At 42.0% G+C, this 25,088-nt stretch overlaps 1 protein-coding gene across 17 annotated transcripts in view; it reads right to left on the reverse strand.

Annotated features, from left to right (window-relative positions):
- The window catches only part of SPAG1 (sperm associated antigen 1), a 90,564-nt gene that overhangs the window by 38,882 nt on the left and 26,594 nt on the right, over positions 1 to 25,088 (reverse strand). For all 17 annotated transcript variants that reach the window (XM_075920292.1, XM_075920291.1, XM_075920279.1 and 14 more), the window contains 4 exons: positions 16,457 to 16,867; positions 15,974 to 16,073; positions 13,092 to 13,244; positions 1,202 to 1,377 (listed from right to left, as the gene is read on the reverse strand). In XM_075920292.1, the coding sequence (XP_075776407.1) occupies positions 1,202 to 1,377; positions 13,092 to 13,244; positions 15,974 to 16,073; positions 16,457 to 16,867 (840 nt within the window). The remainder of the gene's footprint in view (positions 1 to 1,201; positions 1,378 to 13,091; positions 13,245 to 15,973; positions 16,074 to 16,456; positions 16,868 to 25,088) is intronic.

A 25,088-nucleotide genomic window follows, 5' to 3' on the forward strand; every position in this document is an offset into this window, starting at 1 on the left:
TTGTGGGACCCTGGCCTCAAAGGCTGTGTCCAGACTCAGGGTTTTTTTTCGAAAAAAGTAGCCTTTTTTCAAAAAAACTTCACCTGCGCCTAGACTGCAGCCGTGTTCTTTCGAAATTAAATCGAAAGATTGCGGCTTTTCTTTCGACGGCGGTAAACCTCATTCCACGAGGAAGAATGCCTTTTTTCGAAAGTGCTCTTTCGAAAAAAGGCGTTCTTGAAAGCAAACAGGGCTTTTTAGAAAGAGAGCATCCAGACTCACTCGCTGCTTTCTTTCGAAAAAGCGGCTTGCCTTTTCGAAAGTTCCGCGTGCAGTCTAGACGCTCTCTTTCGAAAGAGGCTTTTTCGAAAGTATCTTTTGAAAAAGCCTCTTTCGAAAGAGGCTTGCAGTCTAGACATAGCCAAACTGGAGAGAGCGGGGGAAGAAGCGGTACAAGTTCCATCCCCCCACTCCTCCCAAGGTCAGGCTCAGCTGTGCACCAGGTTCGGGGCCCTGCTACATGGCAGTGGGTGGGTGGGTGTGTGTGTGGCGCAAATTTTTCCTTTGCCCCCGGACACATAATACCCTCGCTACACCTCTGTCACAGACCACATTTTCTAGACCTTTTATTTGTTGCTCTTCTCTGCACCCTCTCCAAATTCTCTGTATCTTTTTTGAAATGTGGTGCCCAGAACTGGACACACTACTCCAACTGAGGCCTAATCAGTGCAGCGTAGAGCATAAGAATTACCTCGCATGTTTTGCTCACAACACTCCTGTTAACGCAAAAATGCCCTGAGTTTCCTGAAGACAGCACATGTTAGAAAAAAATATTTGCCATTCTTACAAATTCAGTATGTACATTTATCCTTGATCTAAGAGGTAACATTTATTGTGGAGAGAGGTTATGTAAAAGTCACAGCATACAAATATTCAAAGAAATGCACATTGAAAATTCATCCAGGCATGCAGGCAGCCCAGCTCCTACTACATTTACAAAGAAAACTCAACCACCAGGTGGTAAAAAAAAAAGCTTATGGATCTACACAGGTTATTAAATCCAGTCTTGACCACTGTTATCCAACTTCTTTCAGAAATATTTGGGGTTAATATTATTTAAATATATTGGGTCTTCAGATAATATTCTGAAAAGAAATGGTATGTTTAACTTTTGTTAAACTATAATTCTAATTTTCTACCTCTGTATACTTGCTATACATACTGTTCATCTCTGATTGTCTGTCTCCACTGAAGTCTGCAGTCTTATTTTGCTTAATCTCTGACGTAAAGCTTTTCCCATCCCATTTGTGTAGATGAGCAGAAACAGGGACAACTGGAATTGGTGATAACTTGTCTCTCCAATTTGCACCATCTTGATCTATTAAAGTTCTTGTTATTCTGAAGACAAAAACACACATGATTTTTCATATATATATATTTTTATATATAACTTCAATTTTAAAAATATCACTGCCCTTCAGTTCTTTTACTACAATATTTAAGCAATTATCAGTAAAGGGACAATTTGAAAAAAAAATCCGATAAATGGTAGTGTAGACGTTGCCTATTTTAGTTGTCAGAGATGTGAATAAGCCATCTGACTGACATAAGTTACATTGACATAAGTGCCACTGCAGACAGCACTATGTTGGCAGGACAGCTTCTCCCACCACCACAGGAACTGCCTCTGGTGGAGGCGGATTTATTATGCCAATGGGAAGCTCTCTCCTGTTGGCATAGAGCATCTTGATCAGATGCACTATAATGGAGAAGCTGCACTGGTGCAATTGCATCCATGTAGTGCTTCTAGTGTAGACTAGTCCATAGTACCCAGTTTAAGTAGTAGTGTCCTCAATTTTTTTTAAATCCTTAGTTTTTCCCCTTAGAGTTTTATGCTCTTCGTTGGTATTTTTAGGGGTCTTTTCAGTAAAGGAGAAACTCATTTAGGCCTGATACAGTAAAGCATTTAAGTGCATAATTAAGTATTTCTCTGAGGCTCAATACCCAGCCAGCAGGTATTGAAAATTCTGTTTCTTGCAGGACTTGAAAAGAACAGAGAATAGAAAAAGATAACGACTCAAGGATTCCAAATCAACTATAGCCAGTCATTGCAACTAATAGCCAGATGACCAAGATCTTAGACGTTTGGGTCACATAATCAAAAGCCAGTATGATTCAGAGACACACAATAGAGTTATACATATTAAACTTCAAAGATAGTGTGATAGTGTAAATATTGTATGTGGAAGGAATATATAGGTTAAAGGTGGGAAATATAATACAACACTTGTTCAGCCACTATGTGGCACTATGTGTGACATACCTTATTTAAACAAACTTTCATCCATATCTGAGATATCTTTAAAGGCTCTTATGATGAAGGCATCTCGTGTATATGCAAGCTTTATTCACTGGACAGGATGAATTAGACATTGTTGTAATAAGACATAAATCCAATCTGTAATGTACTACACCAGTGGTCTCCAACCTTTTTACACCCAAGATCACTTTTTAAATGACAGAACAAGCCAAGATCTACTGCTCCGTCCCTTCCTTGAAGCCCCGCCCTCTCTCTTCTCCTCCCCTCCATCACTTGCTATCCCCAACCCTTATACTGCTGCTTTTTTTTTTTTTCAATTCTTCTGTAGGAAGAGGTTTTTCCAATATTTGGCCTGTCTAGACTGGACCAAATATCAGAAAAACCCCTTCTTTTGGAAGCCCCCTTATTCCTCATGGAACGAGGAATACAGGGGTTACCAAAAGAGCATGTTTGCTCTTCCACTAAAAAAAGCTGAAGAACAAACGCATCCCTGGATGCGGAAGAGTTTTTCTTGGATATCTCTGGAATCCTGAAAAACTCCTAGGGTGCATCTAGACTGGCAAGTGCTTTTGTGCAAAAACTTGCCAACTGTCTACACTGGCCGCTTAAATTTGCGCAAGAGCACTGACGTGCTAATGTAAGAATTCAGTGCTTCTTGCGCAAATACTTTGATGCTCCTGCTCAGGGATAAGCCCTCTTGCGCAAGAACACTTGCGCAAGAGGGCCAGTGTAGACAGGCTCCTTAATTTTTTGTGCAATAAAGCCCAATGGCTAAAATGGCCATTGGAGCTTTCTTGCGCAAAAGCGCGTCTATACTGGGCACGGATGCTTTTGCACAAAAGCACTTTTTGCGCAAAAGCATCCGTGCCAATCTAGACGCTCTTTTGTGGAAATACTTTTAAGAAAAAACTTTTCTGTTAAAAGTATTTCCACAAAATCATGCCAGTCTAGACGCAGCCCTGCAGTCTAGCCGTACCCTCGCTGGGTTGAGACAGGATGTGTAGGCTCTGGGGTGGGAATGAGGGATTTGGGTGTGGGAAGGGGTGAGAGGTTCAAGCTCTGGGAGGAAATCTAGATGCAGGAGGAGGTGGAGAAGGGGATGCTGGCTTGGGGAGGGGACTCTAGGCCAAGCAGTGTTGGGGTCAGATGTAGGGCTGGGGTACTAAGCAAGCCACAGGCTTGTGGATATGAGGGTTCAGGAATTTGGGTTGGGGTATGTAAAGGGCTCAGGGCAGGGGGTTCTAGTGTATGATAGGCTCAGATCTAGGGTCTGAAGGAAGGGGGAATGCAGAAGTGTTCTGATGCTGTGGCCAGATGTGGGCTTGGCCCCAATTGGGGGTTTGTCGGCCAGGCTTCATTTTTAAATAAAATACTATGTCAAACATAAAAAGTTTCTGCATTATCTTTATTTATGAGAAGGGCAGGGAACGTTTTGAGTCAGTAACCCCTGTTTTGAGTCAGGGGTTACTGACCCACAGAAAAGTCAGTTGGGCCACACAAATGAGATGCAAAAAAACCCCAAAAACCAAAAAACAAAAACATGGTACTGGGGAAGGGTGCTAGTAGGTAGTGAGGCAGGGGACAGGGCTCTGCAGCTGGGGGCAGGGGAGAGCGAACAGAGTGCCAGGAAAGCAGAGGACAGGTTTCTGCAGCAGGGGACAGGGTGCCAGTGGGGACAGGTTTCTGCAGCAGGGGACAGGGTGCCAGTGGGAGCAGGGTTCTGTGTCTGGGGGCAGGGGAGAGAGAACAGGGTGCAGGGGGGGCAGGGGACAGGGTTCTGTGGCAGGGGACCAGTGAGGGCAGAGAGTCCCCTGCACCAGCCTCCTCCCAGGATTTCCCCTCCCCCCCAGAGAAGGGAAGCCCTGTCGCACGCCTCCTCCCGGCCCGACTCCCCCCTCCCGTGGAGCAGGGAAGCCCATGCATGCGCCCCCTTGGGGCCAACCCCCTCCCCATGGAGGAAGGAAGCCCTGTCATGCGCTTCCCCCCGGGATTCCCCACCCCCCCAGAGAAGGGAAGTCCCAGCGCAGCAACTCCTACCTCCTCCCCCTGCGCAGCAAGTCCCCGGCACGCCACAAACCTGGAGGAGGAGAGCAGGCAGCGCGCTTCCAGAAACCCTGGAAGTGGCGTGCAGCTGCTGGACTTCCATCCACCCCGCGGGAAGCTGGCACTACCTCTATTGTTGCTGGAGGTAGGTAGTGGGGCTTCTTGGAGGTGGGGGGAATTGGCGGGGCCCCGAACACCTTGTGATCAACTGGTCGAGCCCTCCCGATCGACGGTTTGGTGACCACAGCACTACACACTACCCCTTGATTCAACAAATGACTGGAGGGGTGTTAACAGACGACTTCACCTTGAATGGTCCCTTGAAATAGTTTACTACTATGTTAAACAATCTGTTACACCTTCTATTTAGCTGGGACACTCTGAGTATATTTCCCAGACCTGAAGTGCCGCTCCCACTAACAGAAGTTGGTCCAGTAAAATATATTTCCTCATCTACCTTGCTTCCTATGTAAGTATACTTCCACAATATATTTTGTGTAAAGCAAGTTATAAAATAACTGAATTATTTGACCGATATGCTGATTTGTGTGAGGTACTGTTTTATGTACTATATGTAGGTGCTACGTTGATTTATGCAGCTTTTCCAAATATTTTAAAAAATGCTACAGATTGAATCTCCCTAAGCTAGAATCCTTGGGACCTGATGGGTGCCAAACCATGAGAGATCAATATTGTCTAGCAGCATTACCAACACTTCCACTGCTTACTGGCTCTTAGAAGATATTTAGGACAGTGGTTTTCAAACTGTGGTCTGCGGACCATTCCTTTAAAGGTGGGCCCATGGCTCAAGCTCAGCCCTCTTCCCTCCCCCTGCAGCAGGGAGCCCTTGCTGGCACTCTAGCCTCATGCAAGATTGGAGCATTAGCACCAGCTTCCTGCAGGGAGGGGGAGAGAGAGAAAGCCCTAAGCCTCGCTGCATGATCCAGCTCACGGGGAAGAAGAGGATACAAGAGGCTCTGTGCACTGCCATTCCCCCTCCCCCGACTGGCGGAACAGCAGTGCACAGATGCGCTTCCTGAAGGCTTTCTTTGGTACTTCCATTGGCTAGAATCTTGGCCTTGCCCCCCACTCCCCCTCATGCCCAGACCCTGCACCCGCACCCCCCCACACACACACCTTCCTGCCAAGACTCCGTTTCTCCAGCCCACTCCTGCAACCTCCCTTGTTCTTGCACTCTCCCTCCTGGCCACACACTGCACCTTCCCTTGCTTTTGCCCCCACCCATTGGTCAGATACCTTGCTCCCAGCCTGTTCCTGCATCCCACCTCCCACCCAGACCTTGCACCCTCACCTCCTCCTGCATCCCCCCCTCGCCCAGATCCTGCACCCTCATCCTTTATCCCACTTATTGGCAGCCCTGTCCCACACACTGAACCCCTCATTGTGTCCCCACCACAGAGCCTAGGGGATCCATAAAATCCACTAACCCTGGAACCCCAGAAGAGTAAATTTGACCTGAACCTCAGTTCTCCCTGTTCATCCCCCTTGTGTCCCCACCACAGAGCCTAGGGGATCCATAAAATCCACTAACCCTGGAACCCCAGAAGAGTAAATTTGACCTGAACCTCAGTTCTCCCTGTTCATCCCCCTTGTGTCCCCACCACAGAGCCTAGGGGATCCATAAAATCCACTAACCCTGGAACCCCAGAAGAGTAAATTTGACCTGAACCTCAGTTCTCCCTGTTCATCCCCCTCCCGCCATGGGGCTGGAGCTCCAGGGGACTGAGGTGTCTCAGCTGGGGGCCACATCAGTGAGGGTTGGGGTTTTTTGGAGGGGATCTTTGCTTCTGATTTGTGTGGTACCTAAATGCTTTTACTGTGTCTTAGTGGGCCCCAACCTAAAAAGGTTCCCCACCCCTGCTATAAAGAAAACATGGAAATCTTTTGCATTGGACATAAAGTAAAATATTAATTTATTTAAAATAAAATTTGATAAACTAACTAAGGATGTTAAGAAGCAGGTAACTGTATACTCGATAACATTTATATTGAGTACACGATTAGTCAATAAGGGGCCCTACTGCAGCTCTGCAGTTTAAATGTAGTAGGAGTCGGCCATGCGGGCAGCCCAGCTCCTACTACATTTAAACTGCAGAATTGCAGTGGGAGTAGGTCCGGACCTGGCAGTCCCAAATCGCACAGGGTCCTGGATCGCTGCACCTCTGCCTTTTAAATGTAATAAAAGTGTCATGACTCTTACTACATTTAAAAGTCAGAGCCACAGACAGAGGCAGCAGCTGGGCCAAGGGGCAGGCAGCACTGCAGAGAAGGCTCCCCGCATCACCGGCTCCTGTTTCTCCCCCCCCCCCGCCCTTGCTGCCTCTGAGAATGAGGCAGTAAAAGGGGAAGAAGCAAGTAGTCGAGTACTCAACTTGACTACCTGATAAGCTTAGGCTTTTCGGGTAGTCAAGTACTCAACTACTCGCGTACATTTCTAAAACTAACACGAGAAAGTTAAGGTTCTCAATCTGTTTAATAATTTTAATTAATATTTCCTTTCTTACTGGCTATTAAACTGTTCTCCGTAGCTGCAGCACTAGCAAAATGGCTCAGGTGTAATTATGTAATTAATGGCCACTTTCCATTAGCAACTGTTGGTTCACAGAAAAGTTTGCATTGAGCCAGGTGGGCCATAGTCCAAAAAGTTTGAGAACCGCTGATTTAGGGATAAATTAGAACTAAATAACATCAAAGAATATTGAGAGGTTGTGGCTGTTAAACTTTATGGGACCATGGGAAACTTGGCCACACCCATAAGTGGACATCCAGCTAACTAGAATCATGCCAGCCCATGGATGTTGCCAGATTAGAGAGATTCAAACCTGTATTTGCATCATGCACAAAATACAGGCGACACTCACTAATTCCACATTGTTACCTAACTGATTAATTTATTTTCAAATTAGAGAAAAATATTTTTGTTCTTTAAACTAACAATAGGGTGTCTTTCAGTAAGGGATGTAAAGAATACATGATGGTGTTAGATCACTGAGCTGTAATTTTATTGTAATCTAGGCACAATATTTTCCTCACTAATACTTGAATGAACTAGCTCATATAAAATTAGGGGTACTATGCATGTTGATCAGCCCTGGCCTTTTGTTTGGTTATTTCACTGTAAAATAAGCTGTGTTACACAGAAGGCAAATCACCATACTTTGTTATTGTTCTAAATAGAGAGTAACTTCACATTGAACCCTGCTTCCTTCCTGTCTAGCCCCTCCATTTGTGGCACTGTGTCCCCCCAATCATGCACAGAAAGTCAAAGAAAAGACTCCTGGTGACTTCTGTGGATACTGAATCAGGCTCAAGAAGATCAAAGACTATATTTTGTTCCTGGTACTTATAAAGGATGAATGTGCTGGGGAGCTAGTTCCTTGTAACATGATCCCTACCCAGTCATTCAACTATGCTAGGAACAGTCTTGCACCAAAAATGGTGTTTAACAAGAAAACATTCTGGCATTCATATTGCAAAGTTGGAGTTTACTAGTATTTATCACTAAGTTCTAAATTGCATGTAGAGCCCTACCAAATTCATAGCCATGAAAACTGTGTCACAGACTGTGAAATCTGATCTCCCCCATGAAATCTGGTATTTTGGGTAGTTTTAAACTATGCTACAGGAAGTGTTTCTGAAAATGTGGTTCCTGACTCAAAAGGGAGAGAGAGAGGGAGAGGGTGAGGGAGAGAGATATTCTGCCAACCTTCCCTCTGTGCTACTGCGGGTAACAGCACTCTTTTCAGAGCTGTGTGCCCAGCTAGCAGCCACCACTTTTCAGCCACCCAGCTCTGAAGATAGCACAGAAAGATGGCTATAAAATGTCACCTCTACAATAGCTTTCCAACCTACTTTTGGGTCAGAACCCCCAGTTTGAGAAATGCTCACTTAAAGACTTCAGAGCTTGATATTTTGCCGTTTTGGAAGTGCATATACACATGTAGGCTTATATGAGTTCAGAAGTCAAGAAAAACCCCACAATCACTGCATCAGAAGTAACCCTGGCATAGGGACTCTTCACAATAATTAAAAAGGAATGGTACAAATATGAGTCAATCCAACAGAAAATTGAAAAAGAAACTCGCCACAGAAACTGGATGGTATGCAGTCAGTGGTAAAATCCCACTGATTAAAGCCTTGCTGAAAAGAAGCTTGCCAAATCTTAGTACTTCTGGAACACCATTAAAGGGAACAGTTTCCATGAGCAAGGTCCCTCAAATAAGAGTGCTTGGTACCATTCCTGCAGGATAGCATATCAGGACATCACAAAAGATCCAACATATTCTAATAAACATGAATAACCCTCTTATTAGTGGTGGACTGCAAAGCAAAAATAAATAAATTGTTCACACTCAAATTCTTTCTTTATGATGTATACAGATGTTTTTTTAATTGTTTGTCTTTTTTTTACATGACTAATAATCAGAACCTCGGGACCTGAACTCCATTTTAACTTGTAAGATTTTGGAGAATACTGTTATTTAGGTCAACCTCTAGAACAGGGGCGAGGAACCTTTTTTGGGTTGGGGGCCACTGACCCACAGAAAAATCAGTTAGGGGCTGCACACAAGTGAGAAGCAAACAACACAAAAAACAAACAAATAAACAAAAAAAAACCCTCACTGACATGACCCCCTACTGAGAAGGAGAAAGACACTCCCACATTCCCAACCCACGCACGTTAGCCTAAGAGAGCCCAGCCTAGTCGATTGTGTGTGCTCCAGCTGCACAATGGTGCAGCGGGGGTAGGGAAGGGCTGGAGTGCCAGCATCGGCTCCCCAATGCTGGATGAGGTCCTGATCCTCCAGGGCCAGATCCAGACAAACCAGGGGCCACATCTGGCCCCCAGGCCAAAGATTCCCCACCATTGCTCTAGAACATAACCTGAATAGGATTCTATTAATCCTGTCTTTCACCTAAGGTTAAAAGACCAGCAGCTCAGATAGCTTCCTATAATGTCACCATCCAGATCCCCTGACCATCTTATAAAGTCCTTATAAAGTCCTCCAGTAAAAACAGGAAGCCAGGACCTTATACACCCAATATAAAAGTCAAGTAGAAGATACATTTAATAACATTTTTAAAATTATCTACAAAGGTAGAAATGCCACTTTTTTCTGTTTGTGTTTCATTTAAACAATTTTTAAAGAAAATTTTTCTTCACTGAAACAGTGTTTTTTTTATCTGGTCAGCTATTTAAACTGAATTTAGAAATTATAAAAAATTCAAAATAAATATATTGTATTTAAAGCCCAAGAGGACTATGTTTTAAAAACAAAGAATCTGAAAGCCAAAAATGAATTACCAGAAAAGGAGGAGAAGGAAGAAGCAGCTGAAATTAGATGATAGGTTGTCAAGGAGGAAAGAGTAATGAGTAGTGAAGCTAAAAGCATAAGGAAGGCCTAGAGAGAAAAAAAGGAAAAATATTAAAGAAGAAAAATGAGAAGCTTAAATACTAAGCAAGTTACAAGAATGTCAATCGGGAAATTTCTACAATGCCCGTTTATAAATAAAAGATAAAGAGATCCAGAGATAAAACCAAGCACACAAATAGTACGACATCCATGATTTCACCACACCAAGAGCTCATCTTGTAGCAGATGTAGACATGGATGTACTATCAAGTTTACTCTGCAGTTAAATATAACATTCTTTACAGAAAATGTTACACTTAGGATACGTCTAGACTACATGCTTCTTTCGAAAGAGATCATCTAGACAGCCACAACTTTTTCGAAAAAGCGATCCGCTTTTTTGAAAGAGAGCACCCAGGCAATCCGGATGCTCTCTTTTGAAAAAGCCCTGTTTGCAGTCAAGAATGCCTTTTTTCGAAAGAGCTTTCAAAAAAAGATGTTCTTCCTCGTAAAATGAGGTTTACCGCTGTCGAAATAACCACTGCATTCTTTCAATTTAATTTCAAAAGAACATGGTGGCAGTCTAGACGCAGGTGAAGTTTTTTCGAAAAAAGGTTACTTTTTTCAAAAAAGCCTTGTAGTCTAGACACAGCCTAAGATCCCTTCTGAGGCACATACACTAACAGGTAGAAGTTAAAGCCATCATGAACTTTGCAAAAAGCATAGGGAATAACGTCAATGCCTGTCCCTCCCTTATAAAATACATTCTATATTGAAAGTTGAATGTATGGTGGCCTCTGCTCAATGCATAATGGATTCTCTGCAGTCATACGCAATATTTAAAGTAGAAAAAAAGCAAATACTGTTCTGTGATTCATACCATTACTTACTATCAAGTAAAAGGAAATGTAAGTATGACAATATTTGAAGTATCAAGCCCAATCCTATACACTTTTGTCATAAATATAATCACAGAAATTAATAACCTGCAGTTGACATCAAGAAAGATGGGATTTTGAAACTAAGAAAAAGGTTAGAAAAATTATATTTCTAAGGGTACGTCTAGACTACATGCCTCTGGTGACAGATGCATGTAGATTAGGCTACCCGACATAGTAAAATGAAGCGGCGATTTAAATAATCGCCGCTTCATTTAAATTTACATGGCTGCCACGCTGAGCCGACAAACAGCTCATCAGCTGTTTGTCGGCTCAGCACGATAGTCTGGGCGCGCAGATGGCGACATCAAAGGTATTTGTCGACCACCCAGGTAAACCTCATCCCACGAGGCATACCTGGGTGGTCGACAAATACCTTTCATGTCGACACCAGTGCGTCCAGACCATCGCGCTGAGCCGACAAACAGCTGATCAGCTGTTTGTCGGCTCAGTGGGGCAGCCATGTAAATTTAAATGAAGTGGCGATTATTTAAAATTCATTTTACTATGTCGGGTAGCCTAATCTACATGCCTTTGTCGCCAGAGGCATGTAGTCTAGACGTACCCTAAGACTATACACCGTGTAGACAGTGACTATAGCTACCCCTATATTTGTACAGCCCCAACACATCAGGGCCCCATTCCTCAGCAGGACCTCTGGATGATAAAAGAATATAAATAACATAAGAAGGGTAGATGTTAAGTGTTATTTCACCTGATAAACACAAAAATTAAGGGAGCAAACTGAACCCTACCCCAAAACAATAAAGCTTTGCAAACATAAAGAACCACACATATACAATTTTAAAAAAAACTGCCGTTCCAAAAAACTCATATATTAATTAACTCATATATTAAGTTTGTCCAGTATGTTAAAATCAATAACTAAAACATTTTTTTCAAAAAGGTGATACTATACTCATGAGATGTATGAGGTACAAATTTCATAGCTCAGAAAAATATTGTTACACAAACACTGATACATAGCTCCTCACAGTTCCATTTCATTTTTACTGCTAGCAGCTGCATATAAAACACTATACATTTTAGCATTTATGAACTTGGTCTTGAATATAAGGAGCACTTAAATTATATGGCAAAAGGTTGAGCATCTCTCTTGTATGCTGCAGTGTTAAATGGATGACTAATGCAGACATTGGAACAAGAGAGATTGGGAGACCACTAGCTTAGACACCTTTCTGTCCAGAACATCATACGAAATTATCATTCCACTCCAGCCAAGATAGTATTTTGTCATCTACAAAAAAAGTTATTTAGACCCAATTATTAAGGGCAAAAATTCTCAGACACACATAGAAGATCTCACTTTTAACATTTTGCTCTCTCCAGATACATGCATCTCTCATTGAGTCCAGAAGAGAAAGGAGAATATTGAGAATTGATATCTGCCATGCAGAACTTGCAGGAGATTTTTGCCTTAGGTTAAAAAATTTAAATCACACGGAAAAGGATAAAATAGCCATCGCAAAACAAAAAAGCATTAAATTTTGCTTACAGGCATTAAGATCAACATTTTAATATAATCCCAGGGAAGTGATACAAACTTGGAAAAAAAGGACAAATCAGCCATCCTAGATATGGCTAGGATAATTAACAAGCCACTAATAAGCTACTGTTGACAAGTGGTAGCAAAGTGAAACATCACAGAATGTGGATCTCTGTGCATACTATGAAGATGTAAAACATTTGTCTGGAACTTCAAGGATCAGGAGTCTTACAGGTTTCATTTTGCTGCTGTCTTCACACTGACCAGAACACAGAAGAAATTCAAAAGAAATGAGAAAGCCTAGAACAAAAAAGGAGGAACTATATAGCATGGACAAAGGACAAAGGACAGAACAGTAGAAGAAAGAAAAAAAGATGATATATTCAAAGCAAAAGAAAAGTCAAGTTACATTCATGGTTTATTTGTAGAGTGAAGGCAACAAATGGGAAATGACGTTACAGGTTGAACCTCTCTAGTCTGGCACTCTTGGGACCTGACTGATGCCGAACCAGAGAATCTGCTGAACTACAGGAGCCAAACTACTACATTGTCTAGCATTACCAACACTTCCTCTGCTTACTGGGCTCTTAGAAGTCATGTAGGGGTAAATTAAAGCTAAATAACAGCACAGACCAATGAGAGCCAGGACTAATGGGCAGTAAACAAACTTTATGGGACCATGGGAAACTTGGCCACCGACATCTAAAATCATGCCGAACCATAGATATTGCTGGACCAGAGAGTTATGGACTAAAGAGATTCAACCAGTACTGTAAACACAATTAAAAACAAGCAATTGGTGCTTCTGTGTATGATACTTCTAACCCTGAGGCACACAGAGGAGAGGAATAGATAAAAGAGAACAAAATAAAATCCTATTTCTCTAATTCAGTATCTCATAAGAATACAAAAATCACAATTAATGTTACCTATTAATGCTGTCATTTGCTGCTTGGATCCCACTGTCTATCTGTAGTACTGTTTTATAATCAACATATGCCTGCCGATATCGCTCCATGGACTCGTATGCCATTGCTCGTCGCAGAAGAGGTTTAAGGGAAAATGGATGAAGTTCTAAAGCTCTTGAGAAATACAAAAGAAAAAGAATAAGATTAGAAGCAGTACAGGCCTGAAAACAGAATTGTCATGTAAACCTAATGAAGCTATCCAATGACATAAAGAACTATACGCAGTATGTCCATTATTTCATATGGGGGTTATCTTGACAAAATATGAGAGCAGATCTAAAGTGATTTATTAGCAACTAAATAAAACTCCAAAATGTGTTTGCGCTAATATATTTTATTACCAGGTATTAAATTCAAATGTGTTAATTACGCCTGATAACCTATTTCCTTCACAGTAAATATATTTAAGGCCCATAATGTTTAATAGCATCTTACATCATTATTCTGCTTAATCTTAATGGGATAATTATTCTAAAATGGTGCCTAGATTTGTGTGGATCTCAACTTTATGCTTGTTAGGTCTGCTTGTTCCTCTAACAGCTTTCATTTCCTTTATAGTTGTAAAACACAAAGAAAATATTTAGAAATAAACAAAATGGACTGTTCCAGTTGCATGATGGGCTAACAAAAGTATAAAATGTCCACAAAGACATGACTTTAAAAAGTGTATTTTATTAATGGGACAATAGGAATATTACAATTTAGAGGATTCCAAGCAGATATATACAGGACTACATATCCTAACATATATCTAAATAATGAAGACAGATATATTTAAATGCTTCCAAGAGCTCTTCTACTGCTAAATACAGTTTACAATTGCAATTGTGCATCACTACATAGTACATACCAGGCTCAACTACTGCTCTTAACTTCCTTTTAATCTTGAGCACACTAATAACTGAACAATCACTAATTACTGAACACTAACTGCACAATTTTCAGTTTCCTAACACCTAAAAATTTGGTTTAATCTAAAAGGATTGGATACAGTCAGATTAAAGGGATGCATTTCTTAGGGACTACCAGCATCTGGGAGGTGAAGCCAGCCAGCATCCATTTCCAGGGTATACCTGCAGGGTAATAGCAACCAGGTGACTGGGTATGCAGCAGCAGTAATATGAAGAAATGGAAGGTAATACTGTATAAGGAAGCTACATGCTACCTTCCACAGATAAAGGGTAAATTACTCCAAGCCAGAGCCCTTATGGGGAAGAGGAGCTAAGAGAATTCTTGAAGACTCTCAAGAAACAAATATTAGAAGGCAAATGTGTAATTTTTTTGACATCAAGAATACAAGCACTATGCCATCCATGGCCTTGCTGAAGTCAATCATAAATCATTATTAAACCTTACCCTTTTCTTTCTGTTAGACTTACTACAGCAAATCTAGTTGATTTTTAATTTTTTAATATTGTTTCTATTTCCCATTCTTTCCAACTCTGCCTACTTTTTTGTCACTGTTCTTTGTGGCACGAACCATACCTCTCTGTTTATACAAAAAGCACATAGCATATTATGGGACGTACCATAAATTAATATTGTACACATGATGATGAAAATTATGATATAGGTTTCCACTTAGAAAGAAAACAAAAGACAGGTCCATAGTATTGTTTTTAATGGCAGAGTTATAGTCCAAGAAACAAAAGAAGCAATTTATTGCTATAATTCTGTAATTTTATTTGGACAGCAAACGTGGTTTTCAGCTCTCTTATATCTTCGTTAATTACAACAAAGCCTTTAAATTACATAGAGTATTATAAAGTATATGAAAAAAACTGCTCATTCTAAGAAAACTCCTAAAGCAGAGGGTAAACTATATATAATATGCTAGCAGCTTAATTAATACAAATTCAAAGCTAATCTACATTATATCCAGTTAATATTTTATACTCTATTTGTGCATGTGTCACATTCTGGGGTACAATCCGGAGCAGTGAAGAATTATACCATCTCTTACTGTAACCCCAAGTGCCTCACAATATGTGGTTACTATGACTCTCTGCATGGGTCAGCAACAAATGTGCACTCATGTCTATATATTGCACAGGATTGGTCCAATGCTTAGGGTCCCTAAGCCTGCCTGATAAGGCAACGCCATACTTTCTACAAGTTTGGACTGCACTCCAGAATGTTACAGCATAGCATTACAAAAGAGGAAATTCGTTTGGATGATGAGAACACTGACTATATGATATCCTGTTCAACCCCTGAAGCCTCGTTAATCACTACTTATTTTAGGGAAAACGGTAATATTTGAAGAAATATGGGGGGGGGGAGACTTGGGGAAGGGGATTTAGACTACCTTACCTTTAGCCAGTGGTGCCGTGCCCTACAATTATGCACCATAAGCAGACAGCAGAATTCTAGCTCAATTTCTGAAAGGAGTTGTAACATAGATTGCGAATATACTGAGTGTATATGCAAAACAATTTCTATAGTATACAATCTTAAAAATTATTTCAAACAAAGTTATCAGTCCTAACAGGAAAACAGACTATATATAAATAACTATGGAGCACTGATGAACTATTCAGTAAAGAGCCTGTTTTCATGTAATATTAACATTTTGTAAATTTGAGCCTTCCCTGCATTTCTATGTACATCTGGAAAGATTTAATTACTTCTACACATCAGCTTATACAATAGTCTAATTATCTCTCCTTTAGGAGTAAGTGATTCACAACATATTTTAACAGATAAAAATTCATGTCAATATGACAAGAAACTGGCCCATCCTTAGAATGACTTAATTAAATGGTATTTTAATCATGAGAAACCAATTAAAAATGTTTATCAGTAGGAATGTTCTTTCCCTACAAAGAAAGTGTGTGGTTTACCTGCTACAATCTTGAATGCAGTCACTGCAGTTGCCTTCCTTAAGGAAACATGCTGCTCTATTTGAATACAAGATACTTAGATCATCTTGACTTTTCACTCCTAAAAAGATATGCAAGCACAATGAAAATTCATTATTTAAATATAATGTATGTTCTGAGTTACACTGCACTACTGCCGTTTGCTAAGGATGCAAAGCTTCAAGGAACTATTATTTATTCGGTATATCACCTACAATATACATAATTATTCTAATATGTAAACATATGCAAACATCCCTGTCATGAAGAATTATCAATCTTTCTATTCATTTCACTCTATTGTACCTTATGAGTCATTTTGTAAACTGACTTTATTATTCATCACTGAGGAATTTACAGGCTGTCTGTTTCTGTCAATCTGTGGCTAGGCTACAAATGGTTAAATTGTGGTTCTTTTAAATAGTAACAGTAAGTCTACTCTTTTCATAAAGTATCACAACTCACCTAAATTAATGACATTTTCAATTGCCTCTGAGTACTTGGCCACAGCTTCTCCAAACTGTCCATTCTTAAATAACTCATTTCCTTCACTTTTCAGTTTTGCCGCAGTAGGTGGAAGCAAATTAAAACTGCTTTTCCCAGCTGATGAAGATTCTGTACAACATGAACTGGAGGTCTCCTTAACATCATTGCTTTCATTCTTTTTTTTACCGTTGTTTAGATAACCATTAACTTCACCTTCACAGTCCGGTAAATGTTCAATTGCCTTTTTCTCAGATATATCTTTTTTTACGCTACTCTCTGCCTGCTTCTGACGACTTGCCTTACAACCATCTCCTTTGACAGAAAACTTTTTTTGTAGATTCCCCATTTCACTTTTCCTCGCAATCTTGTCTTCCAGTGATACACCAGTTTCTACAAGGAAGTTAAATAAGCTAAGTTAGAGTTTGCATCATCAGATGAAACTATTGTAAAACCAAAGGAGGGGTGTACTACTAAAGTCCACAGCATACAATACTTCAAGAGTCTTTGTTTATAAAAATTAATTTCCACAGAAAACACTCTGTAAACACAGATTAACATCTAGCTATAAACATTTTGTAATATGTAATAAGAATGTAACACTGTCAAATGTGTTTTCTCCTTGCTAATGAACCTATGGCCCCCTTTTCTTAAATAATGGAGTGGTAAAGAATTCACCTTGAATTTAACCATTTAAATGCTAAATAAAAACTGATACTTTATATGAAAATACAGATCCAGTTTTTCCTTCAGAAAATCACAGTGCCTTGTTATGTTTGAATTAATACATCAGCACCAAATTAAATTGTTTTACTAATAATTAATGAGAAAATATTAGGGTTCTCAAGCAATAAACTTAATCACAATTAATTGCACTGGTAATAACATATACCATTTATTTAAATATTTTGGATGTTTTCAAATATTGATTTCAAATACAACACAGAATGCAAAGTGTGCAATGCTCACATTTATTTTTATTACAAATATTTGCACAGTAAAGAACTAAAGAAAAAAGAGTTACCTTGTGCAGTAACAGTGGTTCTTCGAGGTGTGTCCCCCCCATGGGTGCTCCACTCTGGGTGCTGGTACATCCTCGAGCTGGCAATTGGGGATTTTTCTAGCAGTGTTCGCTGCACCACGCATGTGCCGTGGTGCCCCCCTCGTGCTGTTGGTGTCCATTAGGTGTACGCGCATTGTGGCTCCCTCCATTCCTTTTCTACCCATGCTAGTAGAGCATGGGGCTCCAAAGGAGGGGAAGGTGGAAGGGTAGTGAGCACCCATGGGGGACACATCTCGAAGAACCACCATTATTGCACAAGGTGAGTAACTCTTTATTCTTCTTCGAGTAGAGTCCCTTTGGGTGCTCCATTCTGGGGGTATGGCTAGACTATGTTTTTCTTTCAAAAGAATATATGCAAATTCAGCTTTATTTTGCATATCTTCTTCTGATTGCTTTTTCAAAAGTTTTTTCGAAAAAGCAAGCAATTTAGATGCAGTTCTTTTGAAAAAAAATACTTTTTTCGAAGGAACCCTCTTCCTCAAAAATTGAGGTTTACAGGTTCTTTCGAAAAAAGGGTTTTTAAAAAAAAAAAAAAAAAAAAGAACCATGTTTAAACTGCTTGCTTTTTCGAAAAGAAAAAAACACTTTCGAAAAAGCGATCAGAAGATATGCAAATTACCACCGAATTTGCATATCTTCTTTCAAAAGAAAAACGTAGTCTAGACATACCCTGGGTGACCATAAAGCAGTAGTCAGCTCATGAAGGTGGGTTTGGAGCCCTATTGTCGTCAAGAAGGATAATACTGTGTGTCTGACAGCCATGGATGACGCTATGGAGGATGCGAGAGCATAATGTTGTGCAAATGTGGGTCTGATGACCAAGTGGCTGTATTGCAAATGTCCTGTAGAGGTACATTTCTGAGGAAAGCGGTTGTAGAGGATACGGCTCTTGTGGAATGGGCTGTGATGTTGCCCGGTGGTTCTTTGTTGTGGATGGTGGAGCATGTGTGGATGCATGAAGAGATCCACTTGGAGATCCTTTGAGAAGAGAAAGCCTGCTCTTTGGATTGTTCCGCAAAGGATAGGAAGAGTCTAGGAGATATTTGCTGGGCTCTCGTATGATCAATGTAGAACATGAGCGCTCTGCGGACATCGAGGGTGTGACATGTTGCATGTGATGGATCAGTGTGCATTTTGGGGGAAAACGCAGGTAAGTGTATCAGTTCATTGATGTGGAAGAGAGAGGGAACTTTCAGGAGAAATTTGGGGTGAGGTCGAAGTGTAACCCTGTCCTTGGTGAAAATTGTAGAGGGGGAGGGGGAATCCACCATTAGGCAGCAAGTTCCCCCACACTCCTACTGGAGATTATTGCAACTAAAAAGGAGACCTTCATAGATAGGTATCACCAAGGGCAGGCTGCCAAGGGCTCGAAAGGTGGCTTTGTCAGGCTCTTGAGTAAGCGGTTTAGGTCCCAAATAGGAACTAGTGGGCAAACGGATGGAAAGATGTTTTGTAGACCAGTAAGGAATCTTTTGGTGATTGAATGATAGGTAGAGGCTGCAGGGGCGCCTTGCTGGGCCCCCTGGATCCCTATGCTTCTGGCACAACTCACAGCTTCAGCAATATTCCCTCATTGACCTGAACATGCAAGGCCAATAGAAGTTCTGCTCTAGCCTGTCACAAGTCTTGCCTACACCCAGATGCCCTGCAAACGGACCGTCATGGGCCAACTTCAACAATTCCTCACGATATGCTTCGGGCACCACCAGCTGCCTGGGAACCCTTCCTCCCCTGGGGGGCTCCCTGTATAACACCCATCTTGTATGCGAAACTTGCCTCTCTCCTCATTAGCAGGGGCCTGATTCTGTGCATCATCCCTGTCTCTCTCCAGGGATGCATCACTCTGCTGTGCCTTAATGAACTCCTGCTGCGTGTCACTCAGATCCAGAGGTATGTCCGATCCCTCGGATAATCGCTCTCCATCCCCCGTCAGGGACACATTCTGGGCTGGTCCGCCTTCCCCCCAGCTGCTACCTGCTGGGGTGTCTGCCTCACCCACATATTCCTTCTGTGATCTGGTTACCACATTAAGCCAGCTAGGCACATCCATTATGTCATTCCCCACCAAGACATCAGCTGGAATCAAGTCCCAGTCAGCCCCCAAGACCTGCCCCCTAAAGCCTCCCCACTCTAGATGGTCTTTAGCCATGGGCAGGCTCACCAAGTACTCAGACAAAGCCATTATCGTCACACATTCCCCAGGCAACATGTCCTCCGGTTTTACCAGGTGCCCCTTAACTATTGTGATATCAGAGCCAGTGTCTCGCCAGCCCCTACATTCAACTCCCATTGACCTTCGCCTCCCCCATAAACTTTTCGCTGCCCTTCCATGCCTCAGTCCTGACATACCGGGTGAACTCACTGCCTTCCCCCACACCATCATACGTCACTGGGTTAACATTAACCACTGCAGAGCTCACACCTGGACTCATGGTGGCATCAGACGCCTCGCTGGGGTCTGTGTGACCTGCTTGTGGGCACACTATGACAGAGTTGATGTTTATGGATCAGTCAGGAGTTGCTGGCCTTGGCCTGCTCTTTAGGTCTGGACAGTCAGGCCTTATATGGCCAGATCTGCCACAGTGGTAGCATTGGGCCTGCTTATCTTTGGGGTGAGCACTCCTGCTTCTCTGAGTTCCTTTGCTAGATTCAGGGCTGGCTCTGCTCCTGAACCCCTCTGTGACAGGGTGCTTGCCCTGCACTGGCCCTTTAAGGGAAAACCTCAGCCCGGAGCAAGGGTTGGGAGTAACGCCTCAGCTGAGGCAGGCCTCATTAATTAGGGCCCAGCTGGGGCCTATAAAAGGAAGGACTCCTGGAGGGGGGAGGAAGACGGGCTGCTGCTCTGGGAGGAGAGCAGAGAGGGCCTAGCTGCTAGGAGAGCAGGAGGCTCCCTGGAGTGAAAGCAGCACTGGGGAAGCAAGGCGGGGTGAGGAGGACTCGGGCCAAGTAAGCTCCTTGGCTGCCAGGCCTGAAACACACAACCCATGGAGTAACAACTACCCCTGGAAGGGGGCCCAGAGACTGGTGCAGGCAGTTGGGTTCTCTGTCTAACTAAAAATACAGTGAAATGTAGAATTGAAGAAATGGCGAAAAATATTGAAGAAACTCTCATTGATCGAATACAGAATAGTCAGTTTTTTGCATTACAAGTGGATGAAAGCACTGATATAGCTGATGCTGTTTTGTTAGATACGATTATGAAAGCTCCATTCAGGAAGATCTCTTATTTTGTAAACCACTTCCAACAAGAACAACGGCTGCTGAAATTTTTAAGCTAATCAATTATTTTATTATTCAAAGCGATATTGACTGGAAAAAGTGTGTTGGACTGAGCAGCGATGGGGCTCAAGCAATGGTAGGGTCTTGCACTGGGCTTGTCCCGCAGATCCGAGCTGTAGCACCTGACTGTGTATGGGTGCACTGCAGTATTCACAGAGAGGCACTAGCTGTGAAAACTATGCCATCACTTTTGATTTCCACTCTTCAAGAATGTGTGAAGTTTATAAATTAAATAAAATCTCGTCCTTTAAATTCCAGAATCTTTACTGCTTTGCGTAACGAATTAGGAAGTGAACGTGAGCATCTCTTACTACACTGTGAGGTTCGATGGCTGTTGAAAGGAAACATTTTGAAATAATTCTTTGAAATGAAGGATGAAGTTCGATAGTTCTTGGAGCGACACCCCTATCAGCAAAAGATGTTATGTTTACATTTAAAGACAGGTTTCATTAATTTGATTGGTTAATAATGGTGGCTTACTTATGTGACATATTTTGTCTTTTAAATGATTTAAATTTGAATTTACAAGGCACTAAAATTAGTATTTTCAAAGTTCATGAAAAAGTTGAGGCAACAATTAAAAACTTCATTTATGGGCACAGCGAGTTAACAAGAGAAACTTTAAGTCTTTTTGTACTTTAACTGAATTACAAGAAAAATATGCTGAAACTAATATCTCAAATGAGATTTCTGCAGCAATCCAAGAACACCTCTTGGGGCTAACATCAAGTTTAAATGAATATTTTCCTCCAATTGACACCAGTAAAATGTGGATTAAGAACCCGTTTACTGTTGACACCGAAAATGAAGAGGTACTACAATTGAGTGCATCAGAAGTGGATTCATTAATTGAACTTTCCTGTGACTCTGCCATAAAAGAGAACTTTGATAAACTTTCCTTGATTGATTTTTGGTTGAGCTGTAGAAATGAATATTCACATTTATCTGAAAAAGCAGTCAAATTCTTAATGCCTTTCGTCACGACATATAAGTGTGAAACTAGTTTCTCATCTTTGGTTTTCTTCAAAAATAAATATAGAAATAGATTGAATGTTGAACCAGATTTGAGGGTAAAACTTTCTTCTTTTGCTCCTGACATAAAGTTGCTATGTGATGCAAAACAACATCACCCTTCCCATTAGTTCTCTTTTTAGTTATTTAAAAGCTATAAAGTGCACACAAATGACTTATATTCAACTCATTCAATTATAAACAAACAAACTTTACAACTGTTAAAATTCTACTGGTTAAATTGTAATTAAGATTTATGTTATGTACTGTTATTATTGTGAATAAAAAATACACAGTGAAAATGTATTCATTTTTCATTTTTTTAATATGCATTTATATTTTTGGGCTGCAAAAAACAGTACTAAAAAAAAAAAAGGTTCCAACTAAAGTAAAAAGTTTGGGAAACCCTGGTCTAGCCAGCTTTCTATCCATCTTACAGTCCACGTATCCAATCCATATTCCCTTAACTTTCTGGCAAGAATATTGTGGGTGACCGTATCAAAAGTTTTGCTAAAGCTGGCACTGACGGCTTTGGGAGGACCAGAAACATATTTGCATATTCATCATTTGCTTAATGAATATGCAAATATGCAAATGAATGGTACCGGTCCTCCAAAAGCTCCTTAATGGATTTACTGGTCCCCGTGTCAAAAAGTTTGGGATCCCCTGCTTTAGAATCTAAAATCTAAAGGTTTATTACTAAAAGAAAGAAAAGCATGAGAGTAGGCTGTTAAAGGATAATACATTACGTGCATCGAATCACCCAGTTCTCGATGCAGGCTCTTCGCAGAGACGTTATAAACGGCAATCTTAAAAGTCTCTGGTGTACATCCTATTTCAGGATGGGTCCATGTTTCTTTCCAGCTCGTTGTTCCCTGCAAGGCTGCATCGGGGATCAGGAGCAAAACTGAAGACAAGATGGAGGGTGCCACATGGCACTTGTATACCTCTCCTGGCATCTTCTTGGCTGCAGCAGGTCACCTGGTCAATGGCCTATCCCTGTGTTCCATGCTGGTAGCCCTTAGGTATCAGTCACATTCCTGAGATGTGTATTGGCACCTAGAAATTCACTGTCTCCTTTCTAATTAGCATAGCCATAGGCTGAGCTTTCCTTGACCCTTTGCTCTGCCACAGACAGAGAATTTTCCAGCATCCATATAGAGTACATTTCTAACGCCACATACAGATATTATACCGTTACATGAATAGCACATACAGAATCAATAGAACAGAAGCTTTCATTTGACACCTTACATGGCCCCCTTTGTATACACTTTGGGGCAAACACCCCCTCATGGGTGCAGCATTGATCTGGCTGCTCCCCTTTAAATCCAGTAACGTGACAGATGGGTAGGGAGGAAGAGAAAGGAAAGGGATGGAGTGGCCATAGTGGATGAGCTCTAGGACCTATTTGTCCAATGTGATTTGAGCCTATTGTTGAGAGAACAGGCGGAGGCGGTAATTGAATTGCAGATGGTTGGTTGATGGTGTAACCACAAGGAGAGTTTCTTTCTGGCTCCCGAATGAACCTTCAAATTTGCTATCTGGATGTGGAGGGTTGGGCTGGCGCTGTTTGGTGTTGCTGCTGACGTTGAGGCCTACATCGTTGGGATCTTTGCTTTTGTTGGAAGTCATATCTTGGTTGCTGTCTGCATGGCTCCCTGGGTCTTTGGTAATTATTGTATCTGGCTCTCTTAAATGGGGGCATATACATCCCCGGGGTCCAGAGGGTGGTGCAGGAGTCTTTCATCGAGTGAAGAACTTTGTCGGTTTTTGCAGCAAAGAGGTTGGTCTAATTGAAGAGTAGGACTTTGACTTTCTGCTACAAATCCCTAGGCACCCCTCAGCCAAGGGATTTGGAGCCAAGATATTCTCCACATCATAACTGCTGTGGCGGTGACGTGCAGCTGTATTTGTCACATCCATCGTGGACTGTAGTGCCGTGTGAGAAATTGTATGGCCCTCCTGTATAATGTTTAAGAGGATAGGCTTCTTATGTTTGGGTAAGTATTGTGTAAATTGTTGTAGTTTGGATTAATTGGAATAGTCATAATCTGCTAACATGCTGGTATAATTTGTTGCCCTGAGGAGCAGAGTGGCCGAGAAATATACTTTGTGGCCCATAATGCCCATTTTTTTGTGGTCTTTGTCGTGTGGCATTGATGATCTCATATTTGGCTGGCTGGCTCTGTGTCTGATTGAATCGACGATGGAGGGTAGGTAAAAAGAAAATCCATTCCCTTTGGTGTGACGAAGTATTTCCAATCGACTCTCTTATTGGTTGGAGTGATGGATGCTGGGGTCTGCCAGATATTGTCTGCTGGGTCCATAATCACCTCATCCATGGAGGAGGTAGGAGGCTTGGGGGTGGTGCTGGCGGTGCCAAGGAGGAGCTCAGTGCCAGCATATCGCACGGTGCCGGCAGTGCCGCGGGCAAGACTTACGAATTCAGCGCCAAGGGGGTTAACCCCGCCACAGCCAGCGCCGCTCGAACAGCCGTTGGCAGTGCCGGCTTTCTCGCCGCTGCTGGTGCCGACGCCTGAGCCAGGGCTGAGAGCGCGGGCGGCAATCTCCTTGCCCTGGGAGCCTGTTGATATTCTGGGGTCGTTGCCCCGGATGATTTTTCAGGGCATCGAGTAGTCAGTGGCAAGGATCGAGTTGGGGATGCCTTCTTCTTCTTTATAACGACTGTTCCAGGAGACGTTGCTCACCATTTATGGACTGCTGTCTCAGAGACGGAAACAGTATCAGACTCCAGCGCCTTGCCATATAGGATCAGTTTCAGGCGCAGGTCCTGATCCTTTCTTGCTCTTGCAGTTAACTTACTGCAGTGGGTGCATTTCTGGGGTACGTGTCTCACCCAAGCACCTCACACAGGAGTCATGTCCGTCTGACACTGGCATGGCTTCCCGGCAGACAGAGCATTTCTTAAACCCAGGGGATGCTGGCATCGCTGAATGTAGCCGGGAGAGAGAAATTGACCAGCTGCTCTCTCTCCTCCGTCTGTCCCCTTACTTTGTTGAATTGCGGTTTATTAGACAGGTAGCGGCAACGGCTTGCCTGAAACATCTGAGGAATTTTTTTTTAACAACTAGATAACTATTGAAGAAAGAAGTAACTGATGAAAAGGCTCTGAATTATTTACAATTGTTTTTGATGAGTTTTGAAGAGAACAATCAAAACTGAAACTGACAGAAAGGGAGCTCCGTCCACGACCAGGGGTGGATGAGAGGAATTGAGCGAAGCAGGACCTCGCGTAAC

Source organism: Pelodiscus sinensis, chromosome 2 (genome assembly GCF_049634645.1).
Source record: "Pelodiscus sinensis isolate JC-2024 chromosome 2, ASM4963464v1, whole genome shotgun sequence".
In the NCBI taxonomy this organism is placed as follows: Eukaryota; Metazoa; Chordata; order Testudines; family Trionychidae; genus Pelodiscus; species Pelodiscus sinensis.